Raw genomic sequence first — 14,424 nt, forward strand, 5'->3', positions numbered from 1 at the left:
TCACTCTCCCTAAAGTTAGTTCTTTCAACTGAAGCTACCCTGGTCTAGCAACACAATGTTTTAATTTTTAAGACCATCTTACACAAGTTTTGCTGATAATACTATGCTGCCCTGGGTTGATAGCTTGGATACAGAGGATTGGTGAGCTAGTGGGTGGTACAAATTCCTGTCTCACGGACTCAGCTGTGTTGGATAGCTGGGAAAAGAGGCTTGACGACATCTTTGATGAAAAAATTCAACGGCTAATGCAATGGCATTGCTGAAACCGTTGCAATAGCTAAGTCTGATGCAACGCTACATAAGCCAATGCGACTCTGTTGTAATTAGTAGGACAAATGCAATGGGTTCCATTTAGACCTGTCAAACGGGTCGGTCGGGTCGGGTTGTAAAAATTTACTTTCGGGTTCGGGTTGAATCGGGTCGGTCACTTTCGGGTTCGGGTTTACAAATGCTTGTTCAAGACCCAGAACTTTCGGGTTCGGGTCGACCCAACGGGTTGAGATATTTTCAAACCTCGCATTATATTTTCATTAATTTAGGTGAAAAATATACAAAATATTGGCACAAGTTAACAAATTTTCCTACGAAAGTTTATATTTTGTCAAATTCAATCATAAAATGGCGTATAATTCAAATTAAAATCATATTACACAGAACAATAGTAAAAACAACGTGTCTTTTATGCTTAAATTTTCTCATAATCTCATTTATTACTATAAATACAATGATTTTCAATCGGTCGGGTCTAAAACGGGTTCGGTCGGGTTTTGACCCATTCCTTTTCGGGTTGTTCGGGTTCGGATAAAATCGGGTTACGGGTCACAAAATCTTGTTCAGGACCCAGTATTTTCGGGTCGGGTTCGGGTCGGTTTTCGGGTCGGGTCGATTTTTGACAGCTCTAGTTCCATTACACCTAGGGATGGCAACGGGTAGGATCTGGACCGGATCCTCTAGGATCCAGATCCAGACCCGTTTTTTAGGCAAGGATCCAGATCCTACCCGGATCCGCTGGGTAATTAAATTGAGGATCCAGATCCAGATCCGACGGATCCTACGGATCCGGGTCCAAAACGGATCCAAAACGGATCCTAACTTATTTTTTCATCAAACGAAACTAATTTTCATTTTAACCTTAAAACATAGTTTAATAAAACTTCAATAACAAAGCTATTTTTCCATACAAGCATTTACTAAAATAAAATTTAACAAATCCAACATAAATAATACTAAAAGTTCAAAAACTTCAATAATACTACAAGTCTTAAGTCTTTACTTTTATATTTTTATATATTTTTTTTATAAAAACGGGTAAACGGATCTGGATCCGGGTAATGACTTAGGACCCGATCCAGATCCGTTTTTAAAACCAAGGATCCATATCCTACCCGGATCCGTCGGGTCCAAAAATTGAGGATCCAGATCCGTTGAAAACGGATCTGAATCCACGGATCCGGGTCGGGTCCATTACCCACTGCCATCCCTAATTACACCACCACATTAGAAACCACAGGTAAACTTATTTCCTTTTATTTTGTCATTTTCTTCCGTTCTTATATCCTACCTCCCTCCCTCTTTCACTCTGTAACTCAGGGTTCTGGGAAATCGACTTCGAAATTAGATAGAAGATTTCTCACTGTAATCATTGTCGAATTGCTAATTTTACAAAGATTCGTCACTGTAATCCTCATATTTTCCTCTATTTTTAGGTCCACTGAAACAGAAGGTATGGCTATTTCGTTCTTTTCTCACGATTTTGTTTCATCTTCCAATTGAACAATTGGCTTCACATTCTTTATATAATTGAATTTATAGCTAATCAATTGCAGATGTTTCCTTCTTTTTTGCAATCTAGGGTTCGGATCGGTTTTTTAAAGATCCTAATATTATTTTAATTACAAATTTATGCATTCTGCGTTTTTCCGAACTCACACGGCTGGTGTAAGAGATATGTTTTGGTTTCTTTGAGCTAGAGTGTTGTTGGAATTTACAAATTTAATTCATATCATATGGAATTAACTAATTTGTGATTGTTTGGTGTCTGGATTTGATTGGATTAGGACATTCTACTGTTTTGATTTTCGATTCTGAATTGATCTCAGGTTTAATCTCTTTTGGTTTATCTTTATCAGCAAGTTCTCACTTTTTCGATCAGCCTTGCCCAAGCTCCCCCTGAATATTTCTCTGTAAAGTTCCTTAGTTCCTTCTGCACTGCCAATTAAGTGACTGCTTGACCTATGAACAAATACAAGAAGTAAAAATAAGTGACCAACTTGCTGCTTTTTTCTCAAAATAAGTGATAGTAATAAATCCCCAAAAAAATTCGTCCTAATTAAGAGATATTCACATGCTTTGGTAATACAATCTGTGAGTTTTATGCCTACATTTTAGGTCTTGTTTCTTTCTCTTCTGAATATTTAGCCTTTGATAACATGATTACTCCTTTAGAGGATGACAATCTAAATTAATGTATAGCTCCTTCAAATATGTGCTTTCTGTATCTAAAAACTGCATTTCCAGGTTTGATATACTTGTAAAAATTCATTTTTTGAACAGATAACCTGAGAGGACATAGCTGCAAGAATCTGCTTGTCACAAGATCACATAAATTTTCTAGATAGTAAATTTATAAAGTTTTGACGTCTCTGCTTATGCTTTAAGGCTCCCACTACTGTAGTCTGTAGAGTAGATATTATGTTTGGTGATGGATTGAAGTTGTGGTCTTTTGCAGGCTATTTCTATTTCAGAGTGCATATTTAAGTTCACATTATTTATTGTGTTTTAGCTAGTGTACCATTTTAACTGGTGCCCATTCGTGATTTAAACTTGCAGGAGCATGGTGAGCTAAATGGAGGAGAAATGTAGATTAGCAAATGAGACGGTGGAGGCTCTTGTTTGTTTTGGGTCATTTTGTGATTTCTAGTAATATTGAATCTGTGTCTATGGATTTTAATTTTATGTATTTGTGTCATTAAAAACACTAAATTAATTAGTGAACAACTATTTGTAATGCATGTGTCCTATGGGCACTAATATTGTAATATTACTCTTTTAAGTCAATGAAAATCTTTTGTTATTGACATCCTTTCTAAAATTATAATTATAATTATTATTATGATCAACAAATGAACCTGTCGCATTAGGTGTCCAACATATTTTTTGACAATAAATTACTGTTGCATTAGGGAAAAAGGCGTTGCATTATTAATTAAGCCATTATAGATACCCGTCGCATTAGCTAAAACTTCCGTCGCATTAGCTAAATTACCCGTCGCATTAGCTAAAATACCCATCGCATTAGCTAAAGAACTAATGCGACACCCCATCTAAGGACCGTCGCATTAGATGTCCACCTAATGCAACGGTATTAATTTACCGTCGCATCAGGTCACTGATCGTTGCATTAGACCTAATGCAACGCCACCGGATGCAAGGGTCATTTGTCGTCGCATTAGGTCTAATGCAACGGATTTTCATGCCTATTGCAACGATTTTAGGCGTTGCATCTGATTAGAAATGTAGTAGTGTTATAAAAGTAGGAAATAAGTGTCTTCGCATTTTCTCTATATACCAACTGTTATTCGAATGGAACACTACAGGATGGAACACTACAGGAGGAGAGGGGTGAATTGTAATATAGAGCTTGCTAGCCACTTTTGCTGAAAAAAAGAGGATATTAAAGCAAGTAGAGAAACAATGCAAGAGATTTTACGCGTAAACTTTCTAGGCCCAACTAGAAAGAAAACCTCGATTCACTAGTGATTTCAACTCAAACTCTTTTCACCATAGAGAAACAACTTTGTTTCAATCCTATAAGAAACTCGGCCATTACTTGAGTTTCTCTACGAACTCAAGTTCCCAATAGCTGTTCCCTAAAACAACTACGCTCTCACTGATTTCCCTAGAAGTGTCTCTCAGCTATTTGGCTTCACTCAAAGTCTCTCTGCTTCTCTCTCATAGGCTTCACTCAAAGCTTACCCAAATATTACAGGAACTCACTCAAGTTCCTACCCCGTACACATCAAGAACTCACTCAAGTTCCTACTCCTCACTTGATACAAGAATTCACTCAAACCCTTTACCAATTCCTCGTTACAAGTGCTCACTCAAACCCTTTACCAATTTCTCATTACAAGTGCTCACTCAAACCCTTTACCAATTTCTCATTACAAGTGCTCACTCAAACCCTTGCCCAACTCTCAAAACAAACTCTTAACCATTGGTAACCCTCTAATATGTAGCACATAAAAGAACAATGAGGAACACGAAACTGGAATGAACTTGGAACAGAGGAACTGACTTAGTAACGTGGAAGGAAAAAATACATTTCTTTTATGCGTGATATTTTCCACCTAAACCAGACCTATTGGAATGACTACTAGAGTCAGATACTTTGGAATGAATGAGGATGCATCCTTTTATAGCATCAAGATCCAAACCACTTCCTCCACATTCTCATCAACTAACTGTCATGTTCCCTCAACTTGAGGAGGTGAACCCATAACTTAGGCCCTATTTAGTTCACCTTATTTCAGGACCTTATTACTTATTTCAGATTTAATCAGATCAGACCAGATCAGATCAGATCAGAAAAAATAAGTTCAGATCAGATCAGAAAAAATAAGTTCAGACCAGATCAGATCAGATCAAACCAGATCAAATCAGATCAGATCAGATCAGACCAGATCATATCAGATCAGACCAGATTAGATCAGACCAAATTATTATTATTATTATTATTATTATTATTTTATTATTATTATTATTGTTATTATTATTATTATTAATATTATTATTATTATTATTATTATTATTATTATTATTTATTATTATTATTTTTGGTATATGTTTATATCATTGTTATTATTTTTAATATTTTATTACTGTTATTGCTTTAATAAAAAATAGTGTTGTTGTCGGTGCAATTAAAATATATAATTTAAGGCATAAAAGAACAATTACAAAACATTCAAATTCATCATGTCCAAATTAAAACCATAGAAACGATATGATCAGGTCATGTCCATATCAGAACTGATTTTTATAGATCAGAACCATTATATATCTAGACCAGAACTGATAGGATAAGATAAAATCCAGATCATAACTGATCTGTACAGATCATGTCCAGCTCATGTTCAAATCTGCAATGATCTTGTCTACATCAGAACCGATCCTTGCAGAACCAATATGTTCAGATCAAAATCGATTTGTACAGATCATGTCCAGATCATAATCGATATGTCCAAATTATAACTGGTCTAGATATCGACTCTATACAGATTATGTTCAGATCAGAATTGATCTGTACAGATCATGTCCAGATCAGAACTGATCTGTACAGATCATGTCCAGATCATAACTGATATGTAGAGATCATGTCCAGCTCAGAACTGATCTGTACAGATCATGTCCAGATCAGAATTGATCTGTACAGATCATGTCCAGATCAGAACTGAATTGTACAGATCATGTCCAGATCAGAACTGGACTGTATAAATCATGTCCAGATCAGAACTGATCTGTACATATCATATACAGATCATGTCCAGATCAGAACTGATATGTACAAATCATGTCTAGATCAGAACCGATCTGTACAGATCATATCCAGATCAGAACTTTTATGTCTATATCATAACCGATCCATCTAGATCATGTATAGGTCTATCTAATATAAGGAATAGTTAAATCATGAGCAAAGTCAAATAAATAATAACAATATTGTAAATTTGTGTAACATTTATTTTACAGTTAAGTCGTTTAATATTAATAAATGTAGATTTACCTTAATTTTGAAGAATCAGATCAGATCAGATCAGATCAGAGCAGATCAGACCAGATCAGACCAGGTCAGACCAGACCAGATCAGATCAGATCAGACCAGATCAGATTAGAAAAAATAAGTTCAGATCAGAAAAAATAAGTTCAGATCAGATCAGACCAGATCAGATCAGACCAGACCAGATCAGATCAGATCAGATCAGGAGAAATAAGGTGAACTAAACAGGGCCTTAGTCAGTTGAGGAAAACGTGGGAAGCTTGGTCAAATAAGACGTATTGCCTAAACCAAATTTCCTTAAATAATAGGCAGTAAAAAGCAAAGAAAGAAAACTTGTAAAAAGAAAATAATTGGAGAAAAAGATAAGTTTTGTAAAACAGAATCCAAGATATATTTTCTAAAACTTGAAGAAGAAGATAAGTTTTGTAAAATAGAATCTAAGATATATTTTCCAAAACTTGAATAATACTTCGTATATAGTACGGATGTGAAGATATTTGTACTTAAACGTTACATCGGATATTTGCAAAATGTGAAACATAATATCAATTAAAAACAGAGGGAGTAGTCATTGTAATTAGTGAAGAAATCAAAATGATTACGCATCAATAATTTCCTTACAAGGCGGTAATGTAACGTCACATAGGCGCTTGTTATAGGTGAAATAATAAAGTTGGAACTGCAGCCGGCTGGCAGGGACGTGACCACAAAGGTTGTTGTAGCTCACATCGATGGAATCCAACGACAACTGGTCGAGTCCTTTAGGAAGGGATCCATATATTTCATTGTTAGCAATGTCAATAGACCTTAGTCCCAGGGGCAAGTCCACTTTGGTAAAATCGAACTTAAACTTGTTTTGTCTCAGTGAGATCCTTTGAATAGGTTTATCCTTCCCGAACAAAAATGAAGCATCCCCAGTGAGCTGGTTGTTGGACAAATCTATGTCTGTGAAATTCACCTCGCCCAACGACCTTGGGATAGTCCCAGATAATTTGTTGTTGAATAATGTGAGTGAATGAATGGTCTTACTCTTGAATGATCCAAAACTCTCTGGGATTGAACCACTTAGCGAGTTGCTACATGTAAATGTTGTTATGTACAAAATGTTAATTAGCAAAACGAAAACCTTATTTTAACACTTTTGATGGATCAACGTTGGTTAATTTTTGTTGGTATCATGGTATGTATTTGTTTTTTCATTCATTTGTACAAATGTTTTTTGTTACATAAACTGATAAACCCCACATTTGTAGTACTTTAATTATATCTCGTTTTTATTACTTGTTATACTTTTGTTCGTTTTTTTTTTTCTTTTCTTGCATATGCCCTATTTTATGCCCTGTTTACACTCTTCTTGGATTATGTTCCTATGACACCATATAGCTATCTATCGTTTAAGAGTGCAGTCGTTGGCTATGGGCCTAGCCTAGACCGTTTTTTGTGTGGAAAAAGTACAAGTCACAATACCACATGATAACTAACGCTAAATTTAGTAAAATTATGTTTAGACACGACCGTTACATGGGTAATGGCCGCATTTTATAAATTGCAGGTCTGACCTAACATGCTATAACGGTCTTGACGTGGGTTGGGTTCATTCAAGTAAACAACCCATGAACTCTACCCAAAAAAACCCATCTACGACACATCTCTTCGATCAAGAACAACCAACCTACCACCCCCGCGTCCTCACACTTTTACTATCAAGGTGTTATTATATCTGGAATTTTGTGTGGAAAGGAAGTAGCAACATATTGTTAAAGGAGTACAGTCCATTATAAAATTAGGCTTTTGCAAATACTTTTGGTAACAAATTCTCTTTGGTAGCATTATATTTTTGGTCAACTCTAATTAGATTAATTAAGTCAAAATTATTGATATAATGTTATATTAGAGAAAACTTAGATTACTAAGGCTATTTTAGAGAAAATGACAAAATATTTGTTACCAATGAGAATTTGCAAAAGTATAATGCTACTAAAGAAAATTTTCCTAAAAAAATATGTTGTAAGATAATACCTATTTTCGAATTATGAATGCTTGACTCAAATTTTGGAATTGACTTTACCATGTGCATCTAGTAGTTGTTTGCAAAAGTTCAAATTAAGTAGTTGTCGACTCGTTGGGCTACTAACCTGAACAATCCGAGCCTGGTAATGTTTGGAAGGAGCGACAAGGAGGAAGGGATACTGCCAGAGAAGTAATTCAAATGGAGACCAATGAGGTTGAGGCTCTTGAACTCGCTCCAGAAATCGGGGATAGTCCCGTTGAGGTTGTTGCAGCAGAGGTGAAGGATTTCAAGCTTGGTTAGCTTGCTCAAACTTAAGGGGATTGTTCCTGTCAAATTATCTTGAAAGTTGATTATTAGTTTCCTAAGCAAGGGAAGATCACCTAAGATCGGAGGGATTTGACCAGTAAGGTTGTTGACAGCGTTTGCCCCGATCTTGAACACAGTTACGCGACCCGGGTTAGCATCATTTTCGTCGCATTTGATGCCGGACCAGGAACAACAGTCGGTTTCAGGGATCCATGTCGAGAAACAAGAGGCGTTATGGAAGTGATTCTTCACTTGTAATAGGACGTTTTGATCATTTTGGTCACATATCGAAGCTGATTGTAAGACGAGAAAAACACAAACGCATAGAAATGAGATTCTTGATAGAATTAAATTCATGTTTTATCTAATTATTTTGATTTTGAAATTACCCAATTATAGAGCTTCTAGTGCTGATTCATTATTTGCAAGTGGAATTGGTTAAAGGAGGAAATTATAAAAAAAGGAACATGTTGTTGATAATCACATGTTTTGAAATAATACCTTTATGTTTGTTTGGGGGGCTTGGTTTGACTGATTAAACTAGACTAAAGAAACTACATAAATCCCTTAAAGATCCCATCTTATCATAACAATGTGTTAAGCAATGCCCCGAAATTTATAGTATCTGTTATTCTGGATTAGGGGTATATGTTTTGAGCCTATTTTCTGGGTTTGTACTCCTCAAGATCAATAAAACTTTCCTCCCCTATGTCCGTGGACGTATCTAAGACATTGTTAGTGAACCACGTTAAATCTCTGCATTCTTTATTAAATTATTTAATCTTTCTTTGCATCCGTTACAACAAAGTCATACTTCCTTCGCTAATTTCTTACAACCAAATAACACCTAAAAATTACAAATTCAGCTATACTGACGTCGAGGAAGTATTTTCGGAAATTTGATATGTGCTTGTAAATGCATATCATAGCAAAAGACAAAATAGGAAAAAAGACAAAAAAGAAATTGAATATACTCCGTACTTTTTTAAACAAAAATGGTATTTTTTTTAAAGAATAGTACTTTTTAACATGAATTGCACTTACTTTTTTATCTTTAGCTATTGTCTTTTAGCTGATATGTGATATCTGAAAAAACGACCTACTGACGTCTACCTAAAGTTACTACACTAATACTAGCTACTAGGTACTCAATTTAAAGAATTGAAAGCGGCGGCTTTAGGCATACTAAATTCAACCAAAACCGACTGACCATGTCAAATGTGAGTCGAGTAAATACAATTCGATTTTATGACTCGAACATGAGCTTTACCTAACCCAAACTCGCCACTAATATTAACCAAGGATTCTAGGGGAGGAGTGCGTATTTATTATATATATATATATATATATATGTATATATAGAGGAAGGCTCATGTGAGAACACCTCCTTTATGTGAGAACACTCTCCTATGTGAGAATAAATCTTGACATTTGGATCGTTTCTAATCTAACAGCCAAAAATCAAGGGATTACTAATGGCATTTTTGTAAATTTGTTCAAGATATACCCAGCCCATATCCTTCACTTTTCACGTTTATTTCGTTCTCTCTCTAACTTATGTTTTCTCAATCTCCATGTTTTCTCTCCTCTCTCTTTTCTTTTGCCGCCATTACTGGACCTTAATCAAGGTCAAATTCATCTACAATTTGCTTCAGAATTCAATTATATTCTCGAATACATTCATCAAATTGCTTATTCCAAGGTATTTTATCAATTTTCGTTCATTTTTGCAATTCTTGTTTGTGTATTTTGCTTGATAATTTTTCGATTTCTGACCTAGTTTTGGTTGTCGATTTTGATTTCATTATTATCGAATTGCAATTATCTAATTGTTGATTACCGAATTACTTATTCTTGATTTGTTGAATTTGTGACCTGCTTTTTTATTTTCAATTTCGCGAGTTGTTTTTGATTACTGGATTGTTGATTTCATAATTGATTTGTTTTGTTTTTGATATTCTGATTTGTTTTCTATTTTGATTTTTGATTTTTGTTTTGGATTTGTTTTTGTTATAGATTTTTGATTATCGAGGTTCATGAAAATTCGTTTTCTAAATTTATGTGTTCAAATTCGCATTTAATCATGTGTGTGTTTCATGCTTTTTGATTTACAGATCAGTACTCTTTCTCTGTGAGCAATGTCATCGGAAGTTCATCATAGTTCATCCTCATCATGGACGGAATCAAGTGATTTTTCTTATTAATGTGTCTGATGTTTAACGTTCTGAATAATCGCTTTAAATGTTCTGCATTTGTAACCCAATGTTCTATGTACACATTATACATGTTCTGGATTGTTTTATTTATTTATTTGTTATTTCTCGATTTTGTTGTGAATAATGAACAATATGCAAGTTGTAAATTGTTTTGATGTTCTGAATTATTGCATTACATCTTATGCATAATCGTTTAAAATGTTATGAGTAATATACTCATGTTTTTTAATAGTTGCTTCTAGTGTTCTGTATACTTGTCTCTATTTTCCTGTGATACTGTTTCTTCTGTTCTGAATTATTGCTTTACATGTTCTGCATTTTTAACCCAATGTTCTATGGAAACATTATATATGTTTTGAATTGTTTTTTGTTATTCTTTTCTAGATTTTGTTGTGAATAATGAACGATATGCAAGTTGTTCTAATTCAAATGTAGTTGTTACTCCTGAAGTAATTCCTATATTAAGTCCCGGAGGAACGAGAGAATGAATTTCGTGTTGAAATAACAAGAATTAGTGATTGTGTTGTAGAAATGAGCTAGCGAACACACAAACTCAATATGAGGCCATAGTTAATGGCGTACTCCCGACTGCATTTATTAGTCCTACCTATATTTCTATCTAGTTCGAAAAACCTAAATCTCAGCTTCGCAGTGGTCCTTCGTTACATTCCAATTGTAAGGTGTATACTTCTAACTTCCATGTCGAGATTGTGTGTGTGTCTGTGTGTGCGCCCGCGCGCGTGTGTGTGCGCGTGGTTGTGTGTGTGTGCATGCTATTGACTCTCCCATCTTTGAGCTAGTAATTTTTGGGTTTGGTTGTATGGGAAGACCTATATTAGTTGGTTTAGTAGCTAGACAACACCTCCTCCAGTCGTCATGCTTGGTTGAGGCCAACAAGGTCCAACAGAAGGTCTACTCATGAGTGCCCTTCGATGGTAGATTATAGTGGAAGCAACATATGAGATTTGAGTCCCCCTTCAATCTTACTTGGAGAGAAGCGTGTGTTTGATGGGGGTCTTATATAGACGTGTAGAGTTTCCCACCCTCAAGCTAGCTTTTGTGATTGCAATGCCCAAGATACCTATATTGTTCTCTATATAGAATTTACTGGATAATTGATGAAAATTTCTTGCAAATATTAGAGGTTAAAAATAGCATAACTTTTTTAGAACATAATGGCTTTTTTTAGAACACAAGGAACAATATTAGACCATAAGTAAAAAGGATTAGACTATTAGAGTTTTCTCTTTTTGACCTTAGGTGCTATTGATATCGTATATGAGGGAACTGTTCTTGGTGCTATTGATCTTGTAACGCATTTCTAAACTAGTACCTCCCTATTTTGGATTTTATATTCTACTTAGAAGAAGGATTAGTTTATTACATTGCTCATTGTGATAACTAAAATCATGCAGGTCCCTTGGTGGTAACCTATGCTGTAAACATGGGGCCTCGCTTGAGTCCACAACTATCACCAACAGATTTCAGAAACCTGGTTTTACAAGGTATAGCTCAGTATGATCATGAGGGTAGCTGCAGGAACGACAATGCGGCAACAACTAAAATAGCACCCGAACTGTCGGAACAGGTGGCAGAAGTTGGGAGAATGTTATCAGAGTTTAAGAATGTCGAGTTCTTAAGCAAGTTACAAGGTGAAAAAAGGGACTGAAATATTCTGGAAATACAAGCATGAATTAGATGACATAAAGACAGATCCAAACATAAACATATACCAGACTTGGTTTGGTTTAGATCCCGATTTCGAGTTAGGACTGCCAATTTGGAGCGGATATGGTGGAGGTAGGGTGAGTTCTTCATTCAGGAATTTGGTTATCTTGATGTTATTAAGCCCTACGCATGAGAATATTCAAGTTATGTTAATATTGGATGAAAATGAGATGAATTGTTTGCAGGTTGGTCCGAAGCTTCTTAAGTTTTCTTCCCTTGTTGCTGGTAGATCGTCCAATTGATGCTCGGTCGCAATCGAATGTATTAAATACAACTCTATTACGAGTGTTTATTTTGTTTATTAAGATTATTATAGATACAATTGAAAGTTATCATACAACTTTTGGGTTTGGGGGATCATCTATGTTTCATCTTGTGTCCGATCTTCCTTTAATCCTTACACATCACTCCTCATATTACTCCTATTCATATTTTCTGAAATAATCTTCTTCAAAAAAATAGCTACGTACACAAATTAGAACATGACGTATCATAAGTTAGAACATGATGTACATCTTTTCAGAACATGAAAGACATCATACAATATTTATTTTTCTAAAACGTTATAATCTCATGATCAAAAAACATAAGCGTATGTCCTAAAAATGAGTTAACTTTAGAAATTAAAAATAAGTGAGAGTAATATTTATTTATAATGCTTTAAAGTTCAGAACATATGCTACATTATGTAGAACAAATGTGCAACTTTTTAGAACATGGACTAAGAAGGACATTAAAATATTTTTGACTCATTAAGTAAGCTAGTGAGCCTTTGACTTTCAATTAACTACATGTTTGACTTTTTAAGCTCGATTAGCTGAATAAGCTAAAATTAATTTACTCGTGGTAGAAACATCGTAAACAAGTTGAATTAAGAAATAAAAAGTGAAAATACTCTTTATTTATATCTAAAGGTTATGTTTAACGTTTAGAACATATGTCACACTATTTAGAACAAAAGTTCAATTTCTCAGAACATGGGCGAAAGAATTTAAAATATTTTTAAAGTGAGAATATTCACGGCCAGAACTCATTAGTTATGTCAATAATAAACCTACGAAAAATATATTCGTCAAATAATTAAGCAAAGCTCGATTAACTACATGTTGGACTCGTTAAGCTCAAATCAGGTTTAAGAACAAATTACTCCTATGTGGTAGAAACATCATAACTTAGTTAAATTTAGAAATTAAAAAGTGAAATCATTCTATATTTACATCTCAACATTATAATTTAAAGTTTAGAACATACGTGACAATATTTAGAACAAAAGTTCAACTTTTTAGAACATGGACTAAGAATTACTTACCTTTGTTGTAAACAAACAACCATAAAAAGAATAATTTAATACACTTCTGAAATTTAATATCATAGAAAGAAAAAACTATAGTTTAGATGACAATAAAATCAATTATGCAAGACCTGTGCTTTCTTATCAGACTCCACCAATGAAGAATTATGTTGGTCATACATCTTGGCCATCTCATTCATGCTTCCCTGCCCCCTGGCTAGTTTCTCTACAAACAACTGCCTTCAGTTCAAGTGTTAGATATTATGTTCTAAAAACCAAGGCTAATGTTCTAAAAATTTATACATATGTTCTAAAGTAAGTAGAACAAATCCAAAACTAAATATAAGTGATTCAAAAGTAAAGAATCATCAAATAGAAGAAATAATTAATATCATAAACGGAATACAAAGAGTTGCCTATGTAGGATTCGAACCTACATCATTGTGCAATCGCACAAAGCTCTACCAGTTGAGCTAATAGGCATTGTCCCAAAACATCAAGCATTGACGACCGTTACTTGCAACAACACCACGCACAAAACTGCTAGCAGTAGCCAAACATAGCAGAACAGTTGCCCAATATATAGTCAATAAAAGGAATCATACCACCCCAGACTGACCCAAAACATTAAAATAAATAGCATGCACCAGCAGCTATACAACCACTTAAGAACAACACCAATCTATGCAACTATATTAGCCCATGATTTTGCACATGAAAACACAGCATAGCTAACATGACCTGGATTGTGATAGAAACAAGCTAAAAATCAGACCCAAAGCACATTCAGGAATATATTAGATACAAGAAGAGAACATTGGAACATACTTTTCTAGTTTTAGAACATATTGTTATGAATTTTAGAACATAAAATATCCATAAATAATAGCTTCTCTACATGTAGAGAACAATATAAAATTATGTTCTAAAAGGTGAAACTTAATGTTTTTAAAAGTGAGCCTTCATATTCTAAAGAATTGAGAAGATGAAATATTGCCTAATATTTGAAAGGATGTCAGCTAAGAGTGTTTTTTCGATAATTGGACTACAAATGGACTCCGACAATAGTGTTTTATCACTTTATAAACTAGTG

At 34.5% G+C, this 14,424-nt stretch overlaps 2 protein-coding genes and 1 long non-coding RNA gene across 3 annotated transcripts in view; 2 read left to right on the plus strand and 1 right to left on the minus strand.

Annotated features, from left to right (window-relative positions):
* The first annotated feature begins 1,503 nt into the window (after positions 1–1,503).
* Positions 1,504–3,077, plus strand: LOC110792135 (uncharacterized). Its single transcript, XR_002534305.2, has 2 exons — positions 1,504–1,723; positions 2,830–3,077. It is a non-coding gene; the product is annotated as an uncharacterized lncRNA (long non-coding RNA).
* Positions 3,078–6,356: 3,279 nt separating this feature from the next.
* LOC110792134 (polygalacturonase inhibitor 1) lies at positions 6,357–8,617 on the minus strand. Its single transcript, XM_021996945.2, has 2 exons — positions 7,915–8,617; positions 6,357–6,855 (listed from the first exon to the last, which is right to left on the minus strand). Exons 1-2 carry the CDS (start codon positions 8,451–8,453, stop codon positions 6,378–6,380), a joined length of 1,017 nt encoding a protein of 338 aa, XP_021852637.1. The 5' UTR covers positions 8,454–8,617; the 3' UTR covers positions 6,357–6,377.
* A 3,139-nt stretch (positions 8,618–11,756) lies between these two features.
* Positions 11,757–14,424, plus strand: part of LOC110792810 (protein FAR1-RELATED SEQUENCE 5-like) — a 30,209-nt gene continuing 27,541 nt past the window's right edge. The window contains exons 1-3 of the mRNA XM_056839034.1: positions 11,757–11,964; positions 12,065–12,117; positions 12,226–12,265. Of these exons, the coding sequence (XP_056695012.1) occupies positions 11,757–11,964; positions 12,065–12,117; positions 12,226–12,265 (301 nt within the window). The remainder of the gene's footprint in view (positions 11,965–12,064; positions 12,118–12,225; positions 12,266–14,424) is intronic.

The sequence above is a fragment of the Spinacia oleracea genome, chromosome 3 (assembly GCF_020520425.1).
Source record: "Spinacia oleracea cultivar Varoflay chromosome 3, BTI_SOV_V1, whole genome shotgun sequence".
Taxonomy (NCBI): domain Eukaryota; kingdom Viridiplantae; phylum Streptophyta; class Magnoliopsida; order Caryophyllales; family Amaranthaceae; genus Spinacia; species Spinacia oleracea.